Raw genomic sequence first — 22,849 nt, forward strand, 5'->3', positions numbered from 1 at the left:
AGGAACCTGGTGGGCTACAGCCCATGGGGTCACAAAGGAGTCAGCATGACTTAGCAACTGAGCACATGCGCTATTTCAAAGGGAAGGACACAGTGCTGTGAGAGACGACATAATAGTGGAGATCGACCCAGTTAACGTGTCACAACTTGAAGGAAGAGCAGGAGTTACTTAGATAAGTGAGGAAGGGAAACACCATCCAAGCAGAGGGGCACAGAGTAGAAGGACAGGAAAAGTCTAGACCTGTGCATCACAGTAGCCACGAGCCACATGTGACACCTGAGTCCCTGGAATTTGGTTAGTGTGACCAAACTACTAAAATCTTTAAAAGAAATATTTTATTTATCTGGCTGTGCCAGGTTTTAGCTGCAGCCCATGGGATCTTTGACCTTCCCTGTGGCATGTGAGACCTTTTAGCTGCACCATGAGAACTCTTTGCTTCGGCACATGGGATCTAGTTCCCTGAACAGGGATCAAACCTGGGCCCCCTGGATTGGGAGTGTGGAGTCTTAGCCAGTAGACCACCAGGGAAGTCCTAACATCTTAATTTTAGCTAATTAAAATTTAAAACCTAAAGCAGAAAAAGTAAAAAATATTGATTGTACGTTGAAATGATCATATTTGGGACATATGAGTGAAAATAAACATTATTCATAGTAATAGCACCTGATTTTCAAAAGAATTTTTTAAAAATATGGCTCTGAGAAAATTCTAAATTATGTATGTGGCCCACATTATGTTTCCATTGGATGGTGCTGGGTTAGACCAGGCAGTTTGGTTCCAGGACATGGAACTTTCCCCTTTTCAATGAAGTAAGGTATCAGATCAGATCAGATCAGATCAGTCGCTCAGTCGTGTCCGACTCTTTGCGACCCCATGAATCCCAGCATACCAGGGGATCCCTGTCCATCACCAACTCCCGGAGTTCACTCAGACTCACGTCCATCGAGTCAGTGATGCCATCCAGCCATCTCATCCTCTGTCGTCCCTTTCTCCTCCTGCCCCCAATCCCTCCCAGCATCAGGGTCTTTTCCAATGAGTCAACTCTTCGCATGAGGTGGCCAAAATACTGGAGTTTCAGCTTTAGCATCAGTCCTTCCAAAGAAATCCCAGGGCTGATCTCCTTTAGAATGGACTGGTTGGATCTCCTTGCAGTCCAAGGGACTCTCAAGAGTCTTCTCCAACACCACAGTTCAAAAGCATCAATTCTTCGGTGCTCAGCCTTCTTCACAGTCCAACTCTCACATCCATACATGACCACAGGAAAAACCATAGCCTTGACTAGACAGACCTTTGTTGGCAAAGTAATGTCTCTGCTTTTGAATATGCCATCTAGGTTGGTCATAACTTTCCTTCCAAGGAGTAAGCAAGCATCTTTTAATTTCATGGCTGCAGTCACCATCTGCAGTGATTTTGGAGCCCAGAAAAATAAAGTCTGACACTGTTTCCACTGTTTCCCCATCTATTTCCCATGAAGTGGTGGGACCGGATGCCATGACCTTCGTTTTCTGAATGTTGAGCTTTAAGCCAACTTTTTCACTCTTCACTTTCACTTTCATCAAGAGGCCTTTGAGTTCCTCTTCACTTTCTGCCATAAGGGTGGTGTCATCTGCATATCTGAGGTTATTGATATTTCTTCCGGCAATCTTGATTCCAGCTTGTGTTTCTTCCAGTCCAGCATTTCTCACGATGTACTCTGCATAGAAGTTAAATAAACAGGGTGACAATATACAGCCTTGACGAACTCCTTTTCCTATTTGGAACCAGTCTGTTGTTCCATGTCCAGTTCTAACCGTTGCTTCCTGACCTGCATACAAATTTCTCAAGAGGCAGATCAGGTGGTTTGGTGTTCCCATCTCTTTCAGAATTTACCACAGTTTATTGTGATCCACACAGTCAAAGGCTTTGGTATAGTCAATAAAGCAGAAATAGATGTTTTTCTGGAACTCTCTTGCTTTTTCCATGATCCAGCAGATGTTGGCAATTTGATCTCTGGTTCCTCTGCCTTTTCTAAAACCAGCTTGAACATCTGGAAGTTCACCGTTCATGTATTGCTGAAGCCTGGCTTGGAGAATTTTGAGCATTACTTTACTAGCATGTGAGATGAGTGCAATTGTGCGGTAGTTTGAGCATTCTTTGGCATTGCCTTTCTTTGCAATTGGAATGAAAACTGACCTTTTCCAGTACTGTGGCCACTGCTGAGTTTTCCAAATTTGCTGGCATATTGAGTGCAGCACTTTCACAGCATCATCTTTCAGGATTTGGAATAGCTCAACTGGAATTCCATCACCTCCACTAGCTTTGTTCGTAGTGATGCTTTCTAAGGCCCACTTGACTTCACATTCCAGGATGTCTGGCTCTAGGTGAGTGATCACACCATTGTGATTATCTGGGTCGTGAAGCTCTTTTTTGTACAGTTCTTCTGTGTATTCTTGCCATCTCTTCTTAATATCTTCTGCTTCTGTTAGGTCCATACCATTTCTGTCCTTTATTGAGCTCATCTTTGCATGAAATGTTCCTTTGGTATCTCTGATTTTCTTGAAGAGATCCCTAGTCTTTCCCATTCTGTTGTTTTCCTCTATTTCTTTGCATTGATCGCTGAAGAAGGCTTTCTTATCTCTTCTTGCTATTCTTCAGAACTCTGCATTCAGATATTTATATCTTTCCTTTTCTCCTTTGCTTTTCGCTTCCCTTCTTTTCACAGCTATTTGTAAGGCCTCCCCAGACAGCCATTTTGCTTTTTTGCATTTCTTTTCTATGGGAATGGTCTTGATCCCTGTCTCCTGTACAATGACACGAACCTCATTCCATAGTTCATCAGGCACTCTATCTATCAGATCTAGGCCCTTAAATCTATTTCTCACTTCCACTGTATAATCATAAAGGATTTGAACTAGGTCTTGGAAGAAAATTGTACTTGGAGCCAGAGACCCATGGGTCCTGCCCCTCATTGGTTGGATGACCTGGTGCATTCACTAGGCACCCAGTAAATATCCCTTGAATGAGCCCGAGTTTCTTCGTTTATCAAATGGAATGTTTATCAAACACACACTGTTAGGATTTTAGGAGATCTGGAGTCTTTTCTCGAGTAGTTCTCTGCACCCCGCTCACGGTGCGACCTTGAAGCGGCCCCTGGCCTCAGTCTCCCCCACCTGTCAAAGCCGACGAGCATGGGAAGGCAGGGTCATGGTCTGTGTCTGTTCATCTTACCTGAAGACTGCAGGCGGAATCCGCGGAACTCGGCGGTGCCGATTCCGCCACGGGGCCCTCAGGGGACCCTGTGGAGTTCTGGATGGGACACCCGAGACCTATTGGCCCCCACATCCACCAGGGAGGGGTACCCTTTGTTTTGTGATCTGGGAAGAGGAAGAGGAGGAGGGACGTCTGGGAGAGGCCCATTTTGCTGCTATAAGTCCTGACGTTCTCCCGGCAACGCGGGCCACAGCCGGCACCTGCACCCTTTCTCACAACAATGGGTGGCATCGCGAACTTTGCCGGCATCCGTGACACGCCGTTACCATGGCGACGGTCCCCGTAGGCGAGGGAAAGACCAGACCAAGGGGTTTTCGGGGAGAGTGAGTGTGGTTTCTCGACCTTGCCTATAGCTCAAGTGACTCCAGAAGATACTGCCTCTGTGGAGTCTATCAAGTATGTCAAGAACCGTCCTCATGAGTTTTTTGCGCTTCGCGTAGGCTCGCGATGGGGACCGCACGGCGCCGGGTACCCCCAGATCTCTCGGTGGTAGAATCCGGCGGGGCTGAGCCCGCGCATGCGCGTAGCGGCCGGGCGACACCCGGGCTCGCTTTAGCCGCGGTTGACTGGGCCTCTGGTGGGTACCAGGCGGGAGGTCGGGGGTTTGTTTGGAACCCCCGACTTTAAGGCACTTCAGGTACGTCTCTGAGCCCGGCATCGCCCTAGGGTCCGAGAAAGGGTGGGACACCGGCGTTCCCCGGGGGACCTAGGGCCTCCCGGCAGCTGGAGCGACCGGAGGACGCGGAGCAGGGGGCGGGGGCCGGGTTCTCCGCAGGCGGTGCACCGCATCTATCGTAGCGTGTTTCCTCCTTTGTAAATTGTGGTGGTAATTCCCCTCGTAGGTCAGCTATGAAGGTAATTAACGAGAGCGCGCGAATGAACGCTCTCTGCGGTTAACAGCCCTGCGAGGTGGCCATGTACCTGCGTGGCACGTACTTGCTTGGCTCTGAAGTCTTTGAGATTCTGATGAAAGCTAGAGACTTCTTTCTCACTTTCTTGTTAGATTAAAAGAAGATACTGTATTTTATGGCCCATTGCAAACGGTAAAGCATTGCATAGTGAAGAAGTGATTACGATCATCAGCGCAGAGGCGTAGACCTTATTTGAAGCCCAGTTCCACCGCCTTCCCACGGCATGACTGGAGGCACATTACTTAACTTCTCTAAGCCTCAGTTTTCTGATCTGTAGATGGGAAAAAACTACTTGATCTTTTTCCATCAGGCCGGAATACTGGAGTGGGTAGCCTAGCCCTTCTCCAGTGGATCTTACCAACCCAGGAATCCAACCGGGGTCTCTTGCTTTGCAGGCAGATTCTTTACCAGCTGAGCTAGCAGGGAAGCCCTGATTGTAAATAAAAAAGCCTGGGGCCCAGTGAAGTAAGTGCAGGAGCCCAGTGGGGGTGAACAGCAGAGCAACCGATGGAACCCAGATGCTCTCCGTTTGCTTCCTTTGTGCTGAGCCCTCTCTCTCTCCAGGGAATTTCACTGGAAAGAGGGCTGCCTGGGGCCAGGGGTAGAAGTGGTACCTCTTGGTCCACACTCATGTTCCAGAATCTCAGGGTCTTAGCCGGAGTTGTTTGTGGATGAGTGGATCTGACTTAAAAGTTAGTCCAGACCCTTCCTTTTCCTTGTCTGTAATATATTGATGATGGGCATTGGTTTACAAGAATTAGTGAGGTCATGGGTGAAGTGTCCTTGTGAACACATTATTTACTAGAGAGGTTTTGTTTCCTGAATGTTATTGACCAGAGATGTATTCACTTACATAACAAATCGCCGGCCATAGGCATTAGATTCTGCAAAAGTCCACCCCGTCAGCAATAGGTTAAAACCTGGAAGACTAAAGTAGCTTGACCAAGGTTTAGCCGGCAACTGAGAGGTAGAACTGGGCCTAGAACTTAGCCTGTTGTGTCCAGGTACTATGCTCAGTCTTAGTGTTCTTAGCACCACCGTGGGCTTTGCACGAACAACTTGGCTTATTTTTCCTTCAGACGTCTCCAGGTGCTTGGAGGGGCAGGGACTGCTTCTTATCTGTTTTTTTGTACATTAGTTTGGTTTGTTTTCATAAGTTACATGCGAATATATTATCATTGTAATAATTCATTAAATCTACAAACATATTTCTTTACTGTAACTTTATATTGTAACACGAAATTGCCACTATTTGGCCATTTGGGGTGTTTTTTTAACCTTTAGAATGGCAAATTCAGGGATAAGATGGCAGAACAGGGATTAGGATTCCATGCTCTCACTGCCAGGGGCCCAGGTTCCATCCCTGGTTGAGAAAGTAAGATCCCAACACAGCTAAAAAAATTAAAATTAAAAAAATCTGTTTAAAAATGGTAAATTCAGTTAAGTCAGCCATCCTGCTTCCTTTCCCAGATTTAACTGCTGTGTGCAGTTTGGTGTTTATCCTTCCAAATCTTTTTTATTTAGAGACTTATATTTTGCTTTTTTTTTCTTTTTGTCTTCTCACGTGGGATTATAATATATACATTGTTGTGTTGCTTGCTTGGGTTTTTTTGGTCATGCCGTTGGCATATGGAATCTTTGTTCCCTGATCAGAGATCAAACTCATGCCCTCTGAATTGGAAGTGTGTAGTCTTAACCACCAGCCCACCAGGCAAGTCCCTGTCACTTGCTTTCTTAACGATAGAGTGTGTTGGATGTCTTTTCAAGTAAGTACACGTATGACTGTCTCTTTGTTTTTACTATCTAGTGTTCCCTTATGGATTTCCCCAGTATTATTTGGCTATACCAACCATTGGTAGACCTTTTGCATTATTTCTTATTTTTGACTGCTACCAACAACAGAGAATATTTGTGTGAACATGTCCATTTCTTTCTGGAGGATAAATTTTTACAAGTAGATTTGCTGGCCAAAAACTATGCACCTGAAAAACTTTACTAGGTTTTGCCTAATGGGAAAAATGATAGCATCTTATGTTTCCACCAAGAGTATCTTTGTCTCCATACCTTCACCAACATGGTATTATTAATCTCTTAAATGTTGCCAACATGATGGATGAAAATGCTTCTTTTTATGATGTACCCCACCAGTTATTAATACAAGGATAATTTGGTATACATGTTTAGCCAACTGACCATGGCTATGAACCTTGGGAAAACTGGATAACTTCTTTGAGCACTAGTTTTCTCATTTCTGATATGGACAGGGAAATTACCTTATGGGATTCCTGCAAGGAATAAAAGAAATGTATGAACTGTCCCCAGCATTGGCTCCAACCTCTCATGGATACTCAAGAAGTGATATTAGTTAGTTAGTTTTTGTTATGACCTTTTCTTTTTTGGGTTAAAACTGTTCTCCCTGGATATTCCTATTTCATTCCTGTTCTGCCCTCTGTGGACATAAGAGTAATTGTCTTCCCTCTTCCATGCTTTTTCTTTTCTCCTGCAGAAACAATGCCAGGGCCTTCCACGGTGTTTGGATGACATAGTAGCACAGCTTCAAAGACCTTCAGCATCTCGGTCCCCACTGCTATCCCACTCACCATCAAGATGGAAGCATTCTGGTTTGTCCAAGTCCTAAAGTGTGATGCCCCAGCCCAAATGCCATCTCTCAGGCTGTGGCTCCACCACCGTTTTTTGGAGGACTGTTGCTTTACAATGTTGTGTTGGTTTCTGCACAACACTGTGAATCAGCCATAAGTATGCATGTGTTCCCCTCTCTCTGGAGCCTCCCTCCCACCCCCCACCCCATCTCAGCCCTCTAGGTTGTCACAGAGCGCTGGGTTGAGCTGTGTTATATAGCAGCTTCCCACTAGTTATCTTTTTTATGTATGGTAATGCATGTGTTTCATGCCACTCTCTCAATTTGTCTCATCTCTTCCTCCACTGTGTCCACAACTCTGTTTTCTATCTCTGTGTTTTTAATCACAAACACACACCAGTAAAACTCATGAGCACACACCCCTAAATGTCTTATGTATTTTATTTGTAAGTCATATGTACATATACTTCTATACATATATGTATATCTATATTGTAAAGCTTCTAAAGAAGCTTCTAAACTTTTGTCATTAATTTTACTGATATTAATTTCTACATCACTGAAAACAGTACAAAATTTTTCCTTTGTGTTCTTATTGAATATATGTCTTGCTAATTGTGATGAAAACCTACTATGAGTTATTTTTTAATAATAGCTGACATAAAGCCTTATTTCAAGTAGTCTGGAGAAGTACCCTCTCTTTTTGGCCAATTTCTTGCTAGATATGATAAACTCATTACCGTTTTTATCTCATAATGTGGTGAAGGAAGAGTTTATCCCTGGGAGGAGGAAAGGTGAGAGCTCTGCTGCTTTCTTTTTGCTCATTTGTGCCTTCATTATTGTTCTCGTCATTCTACGGTTTCTTAGAGGGAATCTTGTTAAGCTATCTGTGTATTATACATTAAAATTGGGCTTCTCTGGTAGCCCATATGGTAAAGAGTCTGCCTGCAATGCAGGAGACCAGGGTTCGATCCCTGGGTTGGGAAGATCCCCTGGAGAAGAGACTGGCAACCCACTCCAGTATTCTTGCCTGGAGAATTCCATGGACAGAGGAGCATGGTGGGCTATAGTCTAGGGGGCTGCAAAGAGTCGGACACCACTGAGCAAATCACACACACGCAATACAGGGAAAGAAATGAACCGTGGCCCTGTGTCTCACCACATACAAAAGTTAATCGCAGATGAGTGGCTGTCCTAAATGTGAAAGCTGAAAGAAGAAAACTTCCAAAAGTTAGTGTGGGAAAATATCATGACCTTAGGGTAGGCAAAAATTTCTGAAATAAAAACCACTAATCCTTAAAAAAATTTAATGTCAGATCCCATTAAAATTGAGAACTTCTTTAATCAAAAAGAAACCAATAAGAAAGCAAAAAGACAAGTTCCCAGAAAAAGGCTTTTATTTATTTAAAATAGAGTATGTGTAAAAGCTGTTGCCCCAGTTATGAGTCTTAGCAGTGTCCAGGAGTAAGGATCTCATGCCTTTTGTTGTTCAGTCACTCAGTCGTGTCAAACTCTTTGCTGCCCCACAAACTATATAGCATACCAGGCTTCCCTGTCCTTCACTGTCTCCCAGAGTCTGCTCAAACTCATGTCCATTGAGTTGATGATGCCATCCAACCATCTCATCCTCTGACACCCCCTTCTCTTCCTGCCCTCAATCTTTCCCAGCATTAGGGTCTTTTTCCAATGAGTCAGCTCTTTGCATCAGGTGGCTGAAGTATTGGAGCTTCATCGTCAGTCCTCCCAATGAATATTTAGGGTTGATATCCTTACTGTCCAAAGGACTCTCTTGAGAGTCCTTCTAGTGCCTTGGTCTAGTCTATAAATCTAGTGATGCCAGTTTTTAATGAAACTTAGGACCAGCCAGTTAGGCACTTGCCTGTGGTTGACATAGACTAGTCACACAGACCTGTGTTCAAATATCAGCTCCCACTTAGACCCTTAGTCTTTCTAAAGCTCATCTGTCAGATGTGTATACTCAGAGGAGCTGAACCAGGGCGATTGTGAGGACTGAGATGTCGCCAAGGCTTGGGCATGCTGCCTAGCACATCATGAGCACTCAGTACAGGGGAGCTGTCCCCAGGATAGTTAATGGTCACGACAGAATGTGTGTTTTATGTGATTGCAGGACAGGGGCACAAGGGCACAATCCAACTCTTTGTACCCCTTGACTTTTTCTGACCCTGGGAGAAGGGAGCATTGACCTTTCCTTCATCAGGCTGAAGATGCCTCTCTTTGGAAGTACGTTTAGTCCGAAGAAGACGCCCCCTCGGAAGTCGGCCTCTCTCTCCAACCTGCATAATGTGAGTATCAGCAGTGGTGTGCAGTGTGAACAGAGCCTCGAGCCTGGCCTCTTTTGGGAAGTGTGGTCCTCCAGAGGCATCCTCGTGGGAGGGTATCCTTTTAATTCATATGATTGCTATTGCTGAAAATATGTTTTAACTCCTATTTGGAAATTCTTATCAGAGCTGTTCAAGAACCATAAAAGACAGTCGTTCTCATTATGATTTTGGGGACCAAACGATCTTATCCAGTTTGACTTCAGTTGATTCCCAAGACTTGGCCAGGAATCAGTTTTTTAGTCATGTCTGAGAACAAATTCATTCTCAAAGGATGATGTTTTGCCAACATTAAAAACGTTCAAAAGGATTTGCCGCAGCTCCAAAGGCAGTTTCCAAGCTCCTCCAGGATAGAGGGTTTGCATTCATTTCTGTATATCCAGTACCAGGCCTGGCCCACGGTGGGCGCTCAGTGAGCTGTAGAAACATCGAAAAACACGTTAAAGAACAGCTGCTACCACTAATTGGGACTTAGCATTTTATGCCTTTTCCAGGACATATGTAGCTCCATAGGAAGCAAGTGATGGCTCAGACTTACATTTAAAAAGACTTTTCACTTGACAAAAAATTTACAGTGAGACTTCTTAAACTGCCAAGTGCTCTATAGATATGAAATAATTCAGTTTGCAAATTTCATCATATATAGATTTTCTAGAAAACACTTGTTATATAAAGCAGTACTTTTCTTTTATAGTTTAAAAGTTTTTTGGTACCTTATTTAATTTTCTGACTTTATTTGAAAAAAATATTATTAAATGTGCCGAGTTATGATTAGAGAAAAAGGAATGAGTTGTTGGGGGTCACATAGTCGGGGGTTCCCATGTGGCACAAGGGTAAAGAAGCTGCCTGCCAATTCAGGAGACCCAGGTTCTATCCCTGGGTCAGGAAGATCCTCTGGAGGAGGAAATGGCAACCCACTCCAGTATTTGCCAGAAAAATCCATGGACAGAGGAGCCTGGCAGGCTACAGTTGGCGGGGTCGCAAAGAGTCTGATGCAGCTGAGTGCATGCAGGGGGTCTCACAGCTAGCAGAAGAGGTGCTGGGCCACAAGCCCGTGTACTCTGGCTGCCTGATGCCAGCGTGAATGTCTCACCCACAGTTGGACCGGTCAACGCGGGAGGTGGAACTGGGCCTTGACTACGGAACCCCCACCATGAACCTGGCTGGGCAGAGCCTGAAGTTTGAAAATGGCCAGTGGATAGCAGGTGGGCTGCATTTCCTGCCGTTTTGCCCCAGCAAGATGGTGGAGAGCAACCACCACTTGGTGACCGCTGGTTGTGCCCCTTCTGCCAGAGACGGGGATTAGTGGCGGTGTGGACCGGAGGGAGGCTCAGCGCCTGCGGAGACGGAACCAGCAGCTGGAAGAAGAGAACAACCTCTTGCGGCTGAAGGTGGACATCCTGCTGGACATGGTGAGGAGGGCGGCCGGGGGCGATGCCTTGGCTTTCCCTGGGCAGCTTCACCACGAGTCATTTCAGCCGGCCCACACTCTCGAGTGCCAGCTTTCCCAGGCACAGTGCTCTGAATCCAAAGATACGAGACCAAGGCAGACACAGTCCCCACCCTCCAGGGCTCAGTCTAACTGAGAGAAGGACAGTAAACATGGTGACAGTCCTCAGAGTAAGGACAGAGATTGGAGTCTTGTCCAGGCCTGGCATCCGCAAAGGGGAGAGAGAGCGTTATCTGTCCAGTCAGGAGCCCATCAGGGGAAGGGATATGTAAGGAAAGATAAAGGGAGGCATGGCGGCCGGAAGGCATTCAAGAGTGAAGGACAGTCTGCTCCTGGCTAGGCAGGGACCCACACCAAGCAGCCATTAGCCAGAGCCTGGCGAAGACCTGCAGAGAGCCACACTGCCTGTTGGCATCGGTTTCTTGTGGCTTTTAAAACAGCCTGTTGGGAGAAGGCAATGGCACCCCACTCCAGTACTCTTGCCTGGAAAATCCCATGGACAGAGGAGCCTGGTAGGCTGCAGCCCATGGGGTCGCTAATAGTCGGACACGACTGAGCGACTTCACTTTCACTTTTCACTTTCATGCATTGGAGAAGGAAATGGCAACCCACTCCAGTGTTCTTGCCTGGTGAATCCCAGGGACAGGGGAGCCTGGTGGGTTGCTGTCTATGGGGTCGCACAGAGTCAGACACGACTGAAGCGACTTAGCAGCAGCAGCAGCAAGTTCAGGTGGAACCAGGTGTCGTCATGGCAACACAAGATTTTAAGAGAAACCTCCTTTTAACTTTGTATAGAGAAGGGAGAGGAGAATCTGACACTTGCAGCCTGTTTCCTCAGTTTGGAGACCCCTAGCTTTCCTGCCCGTTACCCTTTCAGTCTGAAGTCTACTTTATATCAACATAGCCACTGTTTTCTTTTGATTAATGTTTGTATTATATATCTTTTTCTATCCTTTTTTGTTAACCTGCCTATATTATTGTTATTTGAAGTGGGTTTCTTATGTAGCTGGTTCATTTTAAAAAATCTCCTCCAGTCTTTTAATTGATGTTTTTTAGACCATTTAAATTTAGTGTAATTATGATATGTTAGGGCTTAAGTCTGCCAATTAATTTTTAATTTTCTAGTTATTCTGTTTTTATTTTTCTGTTCTTTTTCCTATCTCCCTGTGAGTTTCTTAAAAACATTAAAAAAAAACTCCATTTCTGTTAAAAATAAATAAAAAAAAAAACAGCCTGTTGAACATAGAGGTGTATGTGAAGGTTCGCCGAGAGGCAGGAGAGCACCCTGTCGTGGTTAAGAGCGTGTGTCTGTAGCTAAACTGCCTGGGTCCCTGACCCAGCTTTGCCCCTGGCTCTGTGACTTCAGACAAGTTACTTAACTACTCTGTGTGAAGAAGCTTAGTGTCTTTAGGAGTAAAATGGGCCAGAAAAGAGGATCCACCTCATTACTGAGTTAATACAAGTAAAGCTCTGGGAATAGAATCTGGCTCGGGAAGTACCGCTCTTCTGTTTCACAGTCAGCTGACCTCTGGAGTCTGTGTCTCTCCATCCCTGTCTGCAGCGTCTTCCACCCTCTCCTCCAGAGACAATTGAGGGATCCTGATGAGGGGAGTGGCATTCTTTATCAGCCATTTTTATGTGAGCCATGACTCAGAGGCAGCTTGGTCCTTTAGCCTTGAAATCACCAATATCTGCGCTTTTCATCCCCTGAAACCTGGTGTCCTTAACACAGTGAGTGCCACACAATCCTAGGTGATCAAAAGTGATGACAGAATGGATGGTGAATGTTCCGCAAGCACTTGAGGCCCTGGGTCATCAGGAGGTTACTCTCTGCCCAGTTACAAAGGGGTTCCCATCATGGAGGCGCCGGCAACGTTAGAGAAATGCCAGGGGGCCTCTACCAGTGCACAGGGCTGACCTTGCCAACCTGAGTCATGGCCGTGAAACGTCCCTGTCGCTTAATGGTTTGCTGTTCTTCTTCCAGCTCTCAGAGACCACTGCTGAATCCCACTTAATGGAGAAAGAGCTGGATGAACTGAAGAGCGTCAGCAGGCGGAGAAAATGAAGACCCCCAAAGACATCTGTTCAGAGAACAGGGGGAAACCCATTCATCAGAAGAGGGGAATGTGGTTGAGGGTATTTTTAGCCAAACGGAGGGATCAAGTCCTGAGAGAGAGCATCATATAATGGGGTCAGAAGGCACCAGCCCCCTTGGGTTGGGGGTAGGAAGGTGACCGCAGTGGATTCCAGGCCAGTCTTGTGCTTCGCGGCAGGGGAGACCTCCCCGGGGAGGCCTGGAGGTGACGGAAGCCTTTGGGTTTCTCCAGTCACTTAACACCCAGATGCCCATGGCCCAGGCTCACCATCCTGGGATGGACGTCATCCCATTATCCCCTTACGTCGGTGTTTGAGGTGTGGTGCCCTCTCGTTAGGAGGGTCTCAGATGAGAGGCTGTCCTGGTTCTCTTCCCTCCAGCCCATCCTCTCGCTCCTTTAAAGAACACTCATTTCCCCCAGATCCACAACCTCCTCTGGCTTCAGCATCTCGGCAGCCAGTGCCAGCCTTCCATGGCAACACTATATTTTTGTTCTACTTTCCTCTTTACCCTACTTTTTAAAATTAAATGATGTTATCTAATCTCTGTGGCCAAAGTGACTGAAAAAAAGAAGGCTCAGTTCCTGAGGAAGTGACTTATGGAGGCTGGGTTCTAATCCTGGGATGCGCCATCCGCTAGGTGTAGGGGGGATGTCCCCATCACAGGAGAAGCATTCCAGCTTCCTGGGCCTCAGCACAGGCTGAGCTGGAGCAAAAACGGTTACTCTGCCCAGATCCCCTGCCTTCTTTCCGGGTGTTGGGACTTGTCTGGACCTGGCAGAGACTGAGTGGTTGGGATAGAGGGCTGGCTTCCCCAAGTGGGAGTTTGTACCCTTAGAGGGAGCCGGGCTTCTCAGGCTGGTGGAGGGAGCCAGCCAAAGTCAGCGAGAGGGAGTCCAGCTTGCAAAGTCCAGGGAGAAGGCCCTGAGGGCAGGACATGGAGCTCCAGGCTTTAGACTGGGGATGGCTACTGAGGTCAGCTCTTTCTGGACGCCTGTTACCCACCTGGGACAGGGCTTTGGATCTTGCTTAGACTCTCTTTTGCTCCTCAGTTCAGCCCTGCAGAGCAGGGCATATCAGTCTGCATGCCTGCTGGCAGATAAGGAACCAAACTCCAGACGTTCCAAAAGCTGGTCTGGGATCAGAGAGGAAGTGTGGGAGCCTGTGATCCACAGCCCACAGTGAAAGAGGAGAGCTGGTGAGGGGCTGCCTCATGTAGTCCATCCTCAGGGCCAGCTCCCTGTGGGGTAGATAGAGAAGCCCCAGCCCATAATCTTCCTTCCTGGTGCAGGAGAGACTAACTTAGAAGACACTGAGAAAGGATACTGGATGAGACTGCAAGCTTTCACGTGCAAATAATAGGAGCAATGGAGAGCTTGCCTATTGCTCAGCCAGTGTCTTTAGCAACCATTTACTGTGCACCCTGGATGCTAGACATCTGTAGACAGTGGTTCAATGGTCTTACGATGGTTCAGCTTACAATGTTTTGACTTTCAGTTCAGTTCAGTTCAGTCGCTCAGTCGTGTCCGACTCTTTGCAACCCCATGAATCACAGCACGCCAGGCCTCCCTGTCCATCACCAACTCCTGGAGTTCACTCAGACTCACATCCATAGAGTCGGTGATGCCATCCAGCCATCTCATCCTCTGTCATCCCCTTCTCCTCCTGCCCCCAATCCCTCCCAGCATCAGAGTCTTTTCCAATGAGTCAACTCTTCGCATGAGGTGGCCAAAGTACTGGAGTTTCAGCTTTAGCATCATTCCCTCCAAAGAACACCCAGGACTGATCTTCAGAATGGACTGGTTGGATCTCCTTGCAGTCCAAGGGACTCTCGTTTTAGAATGGCGCAAAAGTGATATACATTTAGTATAAACTGTATTTTGACTTACGATAGTTTTCCAGGCTAGCAAAATGGATATTCATTGGAAGAACTGAAGCTGAAGCTCCAATTCTTTGGCTACCTAATGCGAAGAGCTAACTGAATGGAAAAGACCCTGCTGCTGGGAAAGACTGAAAGCGAAAGAAGGAGGTGGCAGAGGATGAGAAGGCTGAGACAGGTTTATTGGGACATAAACCAAAGAAGGGCTATGTTTCTAATTCTCATGAAAAATTCTCATGTTTGTTATCATCATCCCCTGCTTTTAGATGAAGAAACAAGCTCAGCAAGATGACCCAGCTAGAAGGGAAGGATCCAGGACTGAAAGCTTTGGAATCAGGAGGGGCGTGTTTCATGGTCCCAGTGATGTGGGTCCTGGTTCCCTCTGCACCACCACGGGCACCTGATGGGGATTCGGCCATGTGGAACAGCTCTGCAGTGAGGAAGCGCGTGTATTTAGGGTGAGGAGGGAAGCAAACCATTGGTGAGTTTCACCAGAGGAAAGCCGATTCACTTTTATTTGACAAAAAAAAATCCCTCTGGCTTCCCTGTGTGTGAGAACAGATGGAAGGGGGCAAGGCTGGGACCAGAGAGGTGGCAGTTTAGGAGAAGTCAGATCCTAGGCTGGAATTGAAGGTGGAGCCACCAGTGTTTGCTGATGAATGTGTTGTGTGAGCTGAGTCTAAGGATAAGTCAAGAAGATGAGGATTTAGCTCTTAGCCCCTACCTTTTTCCATCTCCATTTTCCCAGTATTGTAATGTCACACTTTAATTAAGCAGTATTCATTGTTCACATGATACCTACCTTAATACTGTTATAGATGAGATTTAGACTGTACTGTTTATTATCTTTGGGCACAAAGGATAAGTCAAGGATAATGAAAATCTGTAAGAAATGGGAAAAACAATCAGCCGTATCTCACTACCATAAAGCTTTTTGGTTCCCCCCTCCACCCCCCGCCACACAAACACACACACACACATTGAAATGCTATGTGGTTTGGGAATTTCCTGGTAGTTCCATGGTTAAGACTCTGCATTCACTGCTGAGGGCCTGGGTTCAGTCCCTGGTCAAGGAACTAAGATCTTCAAGCCATGCAGTGTGGCCAAAAAAAAAAAAAAAAATGCTATATACCTTCAAGATCTTACCTTTTTATCAGATACATCTATCAGATGCTGGCTAAAGTGCTTCCTCCTCCAAGCTTTATTGACCAAATCTACTACTTTGGGGGGCACCCAAGTAAGTAGTGCTGTCTACTTAATGTTTGCTATCATTTGTAATCACTGCAACCGTCTTGTAAATTTCTGAGCTGAGTGTCATTAGGGAAGAACTATTATTGAAGAGCTGAGATAGAAAGTTCTGTGGGTATGAGGGAGGGAGAGCAAAAAACCAGAGAAGGGGTTTCCCTGGTGGTCCAGTGGTTAAGAATCCACCTGCCAATGCAGGGGACACAGGTTTGATCCCTGGTCTGGGAGGATCCCACGTGTCTCATGGCAACTAAGCCAGCCCACACAAGAGAAGCTACCACAACGGGAAGCCCGCGCACCTCAACAGAGAGTAGCCCACTCACTGCTGCTAGACAAACCCTCGAAGCAGCAGTGAAGACCCGGCACAGCCAAAAATAAAGAAATGCTAAAAAAAAAAAAATTACATCTTGAGGCCTAATAAGGGGATCCATATGCATAATTGTACACATATGGGCTGATGTGTATGGTTTTTTGGGAGAGGGTACTTAGAACTTTTGTAAAATTCTCAAAGGGATCTATGTCCCACACTGAACCAAACCAAATTAGGAACTACCGTATTGCCAGTTTCACATTCTGATATGAGAGAAACAGAAAAGGTGGAAACTATAGAGTTGAGGGATAGGGGATAAGAGGAGCTGGGGGCACGGTTCTAGAACACCTCAGCTCCATCCAGATGGCAGAGTCACCCTTGTACCCAGCGTGGGACATCACCCCTCGTTGATGGCACCCGCAGCTTGTCCCTCCACAGAGGCTCTGGGCTGCCATCGGTCTTCTCGTGTGTCTCCTCTGCTGCCACGGAGCCATTGCTCCTTAAGATAATCAATGACACTTTCCCTCCTTCCTCCCCAGCAACTCCTCCTTGAATTCACTGTTGGGTTGGGGGAAGAAGATGCCCTTCCTACCCCTGACACTTTTAGGGGGATTTTTGGAGGATAGTTCTGATTTTTTTTGTTATTCTGATATTTTGGCTTTTAATTAAAAAGTTTTTTTGTGGCAAAACACATAACATAAAAATTACCATCTTAACTATTTTAAAGCATACAGTTAAATCATATTAATACATTCATTGTATTGTACAACCATCACCACCATCAGGGACTGAACCTGTGCCCCGAACACACACCCCCACCCCCGCAGTGGAAGCACAGTCTTAACCACTGGGCCACCTGGGAAGTCCCCTATTATTGGGTTTTGTGGGGGTTTGTTTTTAGATTTTATTTTTATATATTTATTTATTTTGGCTGCATTGGGTCTTCACTGTGGTACTCCAACTCAGTAGTTGTGGTATGTGAGATCTTAGTTCTCTGACCAGGGATCAGACCTTGGCTTCCTGTACTGGGAGCACAGAGTTGTATCCACTGGACCACTGGGGAAGTCCCATAAGGCCCGTATTATGGACAGTTGACACAATCCAGATCAATGGGTCATCACTGCATTTTATGAGATTAAGAAGGAAGATTATCTAGACTTCCCTGGGGGTCCAGTGGTTTAAGTCTTTGCTCTTCCACTGCAGAGGGTACAGGTTCGATCCCTGGTCTGGGAACTAAGATCCCACGTGGCTCAAGGCCAAAAATAAAACAGTAGAAACTTCTTTAAAAAAGGAAGCCTACCTCCTAAAGAGTTGTGACCCTTCCCCAGGCAGTCTATCTATCTCCCAAGGAGGTCTCCCAAACCAGTCAGTCCTAAAGGAAATCAACCCTGAACATTCATTGCAAGGGTTGATGCTGAAGCTGAAGCTCCATTATTTGGCCACCTGACTTGAAGAGCCAACTCTGGAAAAAACCCCGATGCTGGGAAAGATTGAGGGCAGGAGAAGAAGGGGACAACAGAGGATGAGATGGTTGGATGGCATCACCAACTCAATCAACATGAATTTGAGCAAACGCTAGGAGAGTGGAGGACAGAGAAGCCTAGTGTGCTGCAGACCATGGGGTTGGACATGCAGAGTCAGACAGGACTTAGCAACTAAGCAACAGCAACAAGGAGGTCTAGTTAAAACAGTCACAATACATGCTAAAGGGGAGGGAGGAGGCCCCAAAGGCAAAGGAGGATTTTATGTTTAAATTTTTCTTATCTTTCTATAGTATGAATTTTATTTCATCAGAGTCAATGATATCTGTAGATTCCACACAAGATGGCCTTCTCAACCCTTCAAGAATATTGGTCTTCTAGCATTTTTTGAAAGAACCTGTAAAAGAAATCAGATGCCATTGCTAAGTTGCTTCAGTTGTGTCCAACTCTGTGCAACCCTATGGACTGTATCCTGCCAGTTTCCTCTGTCCATGGGATTCTGCAGGCAAGAATACTGGAGTAGATTGCCATTCCCTTCTCTAGGGGATCTTCCCCAGCCAGAGATCAAACTGGCGTCTCTTATGCCTAACCTGCATTGGCAGATGGGTTCTTTACCATTAGCGCCACCTGGGAAGTCCCAGATGCCATTGGCATTGGGCTATTAAGCTGATCTTTTATTTCTGTAGAGCTAGCCTGTTACTGAACTCAGGTTCAACCACGTGCATGCTCAGTTGCTTCAGTCACGTCCGACTGTTTGCGACTCTGTGGACTGTAGACCGCCAGGCTCCTCCATTCATGGGTTTCTCCAGGCAAGAATACTGGAGTGGGTTGCTATGCCCTCCTCCAGGGGATCTTCCTGACCCAGGAATCGAACCTCAGTTTCCTGCATTACAGGTGGATTCTTTACCACTGAGCCACTGGGGAAACACCGGGTTCAGCTGCACATTGCTTAAAAGCCAGTACTCAGAGACAAGTCTTGGTTGGAAAGGAAAGGTGGCTTTATTCAAGAGGCCAACAACTTGGGGAGAAGCAGGCTCATGTCCAAAGCCAACTCTGAAATTCTGCTGACCATACAGTTTTTAAAGGGACAGTCATTTGGGGAGGGGATCAGTCTTCCTTATCTTCCATCCTGTGCAGACTTTCTCCTGATTGGTTGGTGGTGAGATAACAGGGAAGTTCTCCAGGAATCTTGTGTTCAGCCTAAGGTTACAATCCTCCTCCTGAGTGGGGACCTGAATTCCTACATAACTCAAAGGCTAGGTATATCTCTTGAGTCCCCGTCCCTCCATGGCCTAATATGAAAGAAGGATTGGGACTGTCCAGTCCTGAGAGTCTGTGGTTCCACAGTCAGTTGGCTAAAGAGGTATATTAAATTTCCCTTATGTTAACTTTTTGGGCACGTTATAAAAAGAAGAATTTTCACCCATTGTATAGACAAAAAATTAAAATTTGGAGAATTTGGAGAAAAGGATACTTCCATTTATTATTGTGAAAGTATGCTGCTGCTGCTGCTGCTGCTAAGTTGCTTCAGTCATGTCCGACTCTGTGCGACCCCATAGACGGCAGCCCACCAGGCTCCCCGTCCCTGGGATTCTCCAGGCAAGAACACTGGAGTGGGCTGCCATTTCCTTCTCCAGTGTGTGAAAGTGAAAAGTGAAAGTGAAGTCGCTCAGTCCTGTCTGACTCTTCGAGGCCCCATGGACTGCAGCCTACCAGGCTCTTCCGTCCATGGGATTTTCCAGGCTAGATGCTGGAGTGGGTTGCCATTGCCTTCTCCGTGTGAAAGTATATGATACTGTAATTCTGAGGGCAGTTACCTGATACCTAGCAAAATTTTAAATGTTCACACTTTTTGGCTGGATGCCATGGTCTTAATTTTTTGTTTTTACCAGTAGTCATGTACAGATGTGAGAGCTGGATGATAAAAAAAGGCTGAGCGCTTAAGAATTGATGCCTTTGAACTGTGATGCTGGAGAAGACTTTTGAGAGTCCATTGGACTGCAAGGAGATCCAATCAGTCCATCCTAAAAGAAATCAACCCTGGATATTCATTGGAAGGAATGAAGCTAAAGCTCCAATACTTTGGCCACCTGATGTGAAGAACTGACTCACTGGAAAAGACCCTAATGCTGGGAAAGATTCAAGGCAGGGAGAGAAGGGGATGACAGATGATGAGATGAGAGCATCACCAACTGGATGAACATGAGTTTGAGCAAGCTCCAGGAGTTGGTGATGGACAGGGACGCCTGGAGTGCTGCAGTCCATGGGGTCACAAAGAGTTAGACATGACTGAGTGAACAACTTTTTGTCCAGGAAACCCATTTCTAGAAATCCATCCTTCAGGAGTACTTGCAGCAACCCTGTGCTGTGCCTCGATCTCATTTCTAAAATGGGGGAAATAGCACCTGTAGGTTGATCTGAGGATTAAATGAACACCCCCAAACACCCACCTTCGGACACAAATGATGTCTGATACTTGAGTGTTAACTCACCTTTATGTTAATACATTGAGATTGTTAACTTCACATTTTCCCAGAAGACCAATAAATCTCCAGCTCTCTAATTTACTCCCACCAATACAGCCCTCAGGGAAATGAAACTGGATTCAGTTCAGTTCAGTTCAGTCGCTCAGTCGTGTCCAACTCTTTGCAACCCCATGAATTGCAGCACGCCAGACCTCCCTGTCCATCACCAACTCCCAGAGTTCACTCAGACTCACGTCCATCGAGTCAGTGATGCCATCCAGCCATCTCATCCTCTGTGGTCCCCTTCTCCTCCTGCCCCCAATCCCTCCCAGCATCAGGGTCTTTTCCAATGAGTCAATTCTTTGCATGAGGTGGCCAAAGTACTGGAGTTTCAGCTTTAGCATCATTCCTTCCAAAGAACACCCAGGGCTGATCTCCTTTAGAATGGACTGGTTAGATCTCCTTGCAGTCCAAGGGACTCTCAAGAGTCTTCTCCAACACCACAGTTCAAAAGCATCAATTCTTCGGCGCTCAGCCTCTTCACAGTCCAACTCTCACATCCATACATGACCACTGGAAAAACCATAAGCCTTGACTAGACGAACCTTTGTTGGCAAAGTAATGTCTCTGCTTTTGAATACGCCATCTAGGTTGGTCATAACTTTCCTTCCAAGGAGTAAGTGTCTTTTAATTTCATGGCTGCAATCACTAACTGCAGTGATTTTGGAGCCCAGAAAAATAAAGTCTGACACTGTTTCCACTGTTTCCCCATCTATTTCCCATGAAGTGATGGGACCAGATGCCATGATCTTCGTTTTCTGAATGTTGAGTTTTAAGCCAACTTTTTCACTCTCCTCTTTCACTTTCATCAAGAGGCTTTTGAGTTCCTCTTCACTTTCTGCCATAAGGGTGGTGTCATCTGCATATCTGAGGTTATTGATATTTCTCCCGGCAATCTTGATTCTAGTTTGTGCTTCTTCCAGCCCAGCATTTCTCATGATGTATTCTGCATAGAAGTTAAATAAGCAGTGTGACAATATACAGCTTTGACGTACTCCTTTTCCTATTTGGAATCAGTCTGTTGTTCCATGTCCAGTTCTAACTGTTGCTTCCTGACCTGCATACAGGTTTCCTAAGAGGCAGGTCAGGTGGTCTGGTATTCCCATCTCTTTCAGAATTTTCCACAGTTTATTGTGATCCACACAGTCAAGGCTTTGGCATAGTCAATAAAGCAGAAATAGATGTTTTTCTGGAACTCTTTTGCTTTTTCGATCATCCAGCGGATGTTGGGAATTTGATCTCTGGTTCCTCTGCCTTTTCTAAAACCAGCTTGAACATCAGGAAGTTCACGGTTCACGTATTGCTGAAGCCTGGCTTGGAGAATTTTGAGCATTACTTTACTAGCATGTGAGACGAGTGCAATTGTGTGGTAGATTGAGCATTCTTTGGCATTGCCTTTCTTTGGGATGGGAATGAAAACTGACCTTTTCCAGTCCTGTGGCCACTGCTGAGTTTTCCAAATTTGCTGGCATATTGAGTGCAGCACTTTCACAGCATCATCTTTCAGGATTTGAAATAGCTTAACTGGAATTCCATCGCCTCCACTAGCTTTGTTTGTAGTGATGCTTTCTAAGGCCCACTTGACTTCACATTCCAGGATGTCTGGCTCTAGGTGAGTGATCACACCATCGTGATGATCTGGGTCATGAAGATCCTTTTTGTACAGTTCTTCTGTGTATTCTTGCCACCTCTTCTTAATATCTTCTGCTGCTGTCAGGTCCATACCATTTCTGTCCTTTATCGAGCCCGTCTTTGCATGAAATGTTCCCTTGGTATCTCTAATTTTCTTGAAGAGATCTCTGCTAAGTCACTTCAGTCGTGTTCGACTTTGTGGGACCCCATAGACGGCAGCCCACCAGGCTCCCCCGTCCCTGGGATTCTCCAGGCAAGAACACTGGAGTGGGTTGCCATTTCCTTCTCCAATGCATGAATGTGAAAAGTGAAAGTGAAGTTGCTCAGCCCTGGCTGACTCTTCAAGACCCCATGGACTGCAGCCTACCAGGCTCCTCTGTCCATGAGATTTTCCAGGCAAGAGTACTGGAGTGGGGTGCAATTGCCTTCTCCGTAAAGAGATCTCTAGTCTTTCCCATTCTGTTGTTTTCCTCTATTTCTTTGCATTGATTGCTGAGGAAGGCTTTCTTATCTCTCCTTGCTATTGTTTGGAATTCTGCATTCAGATACTTATATCTTTCCTTTTCTCATTTGCTTTTCGCTTCTCTTCTTTTCACAGCTATTTGTAAGGCCTCCCCAGACAGCCATTTTGCTTTCTAGTGTTGGCCTAAGTGTGATATACCGACTTGATGGACATGAGTTTGGGTAAACTCCGAGAGTTGGTGATGGACAGGGAGGCCTGGCGTGCTGCGATTCATGGGGTCGCAAAGAGTCGGACACGACTGAGCGACTGAACTGAACTGAAGTGTGATATCTGGGAGGCTTGTTATTAATAAAATGCAGATTTCCAGACTCACCCTAAGTCCACTGAACAGAATTAGCGCGGGCACACCCGACTCTCTGCCTTAACAAGTTTTCCAGTTGTGTCACGTTCCCGTCTGCCTTTTGAAGGCCAGTGAAGCATCACTGACTCGATGGACGTGAGTCTGAGTGAACTCCAGGAGTTGGTGATGGACAGGGAGGGCTGGCGTGCTGCAATTCATGGGTCGCAGAGTCGGACACGACTGAGCGACTGAACTGAACTGACTGAACTGAAGTCAATCCGCCAGACGGCGGCGCTCTTCCCCAGTCCGCCAAGCTCCGGCTCCCGGAAGAG

At 46.2% G+C, this 22,849-nt stretch overlaps 2 protein-coding genes across 16 annotated transcripts in view; one reads left to right on the forward strand and one right to left on the reverse strand.

The window, feature by feature from the left end:
- Nucleotides 1-3,525, reverse strand: part of FAM227A (family with sequence similarity 227 member A) — a 51,253-nt gene extending 47,728 nt beyond the window's left edge. For 4 of the 6 annotated variants that reach the window (XM_061418537.1, XM_061418534.1, XM_061418536.1 and 1 more), the window contains exon 1: nucleotides 3,208-3,521. The gene's annotated coding sequence lies outside the window, so the exon portion shown is untranslated. Of the gene's footprint in view, nucleotides 1-3,207 lie in introns of all 6 variants that reach the window. The other 2 variants (XM_061418538.1, XM_061418539.1) reach the window with 2 other exon arrangements.
- A 29-nt stretch (nucleotides 3,526-3,554) lies between these two features.
- On the forward strand, nucleotides 3,555-13,185 carry CBY1 (chibby 1, beta catenin antagonist). Of its 10 annotated transcripts, none has more exons than XM_061418542.1 (6): nucleotides 3,555-3,645; nucleotides 6,667-6,781; nucleotides 8,978-9,062; nucleotides 10,198-10,303; nucleotides 10,392-10,510; nucleotides 12,533-13,185. In XM_061418542.1, exons 2-6 carry the CDS (start codon nucleotides 6,768-6,770, stop codon nucleotides 12,611-12,613), a joined length of 405 nt encoding a protein of 134 aa, XP_061274526.1. In that variant the 5' UTR covers nucleotides 3,555-3,645; nucleotides 6,667-6,767; the 3' UTR covers nucleotides 12,614-13,185. The 10 variants fall into 10 exon arrangements, with proteins under 10 accessions (XP_061274526.1, XP_061274533.1, XP_061274530.1 ...); XM_061418540.1 differs by lacking the exon at nucleotides 3,555-3,645 and adding an exon at nucleotides 3,796-3,886 and having other exon boundaries at nucleotides 6,667-6,835; XM_061418541.1 differs by lacking the exon at nucleotides 3,555-3,645 and adding an exon at nucleotides 3,796-3,886.
- Nucleotides 13,186-22,849: the final 9,664 nt, after the last annotated feature.

Source organism: Bos javanicus, chromosome 5 (genome assembly GCF_032452875.1).
Source record: "Bos javanicus breed banteng chromosome 5, ARS-OSU_banteng_1.0, whole genome shotgun sequence".
NCBI classification, from domain to species: domain Eukaryota; kingdom Metazoa; phylum Chordata; class Mammalia; order Artiodactyla; family Bovidae; genus Bos; species Bos javanicus.

Excerpts from the sequence above, each read along its gene's own strand:
- CBY1 (XM_061418540.1), top strand. The coding sequence starts at position 6,768 with ATGGAAGCATTCTGGTTTGTCCAAGTCCTAAAGTGTGATGCCCCAGCC. Across the intron at positions 9,063-10,197 it reads CTCTCTCCAACCTGCATAAT|TTGGACCGGTCAACGCGGGA; the intron begins GTGAGTATCAGC and ends TCTCACCCACAG. Across the intron at positions 10,304-10,391 it reads AAATGGCCAGTGGATAGCAG|AGACGGGGATTAGTGGCGGT; the intron begins GTGGGCTGCATT and ends CCCTTCTGCCAG.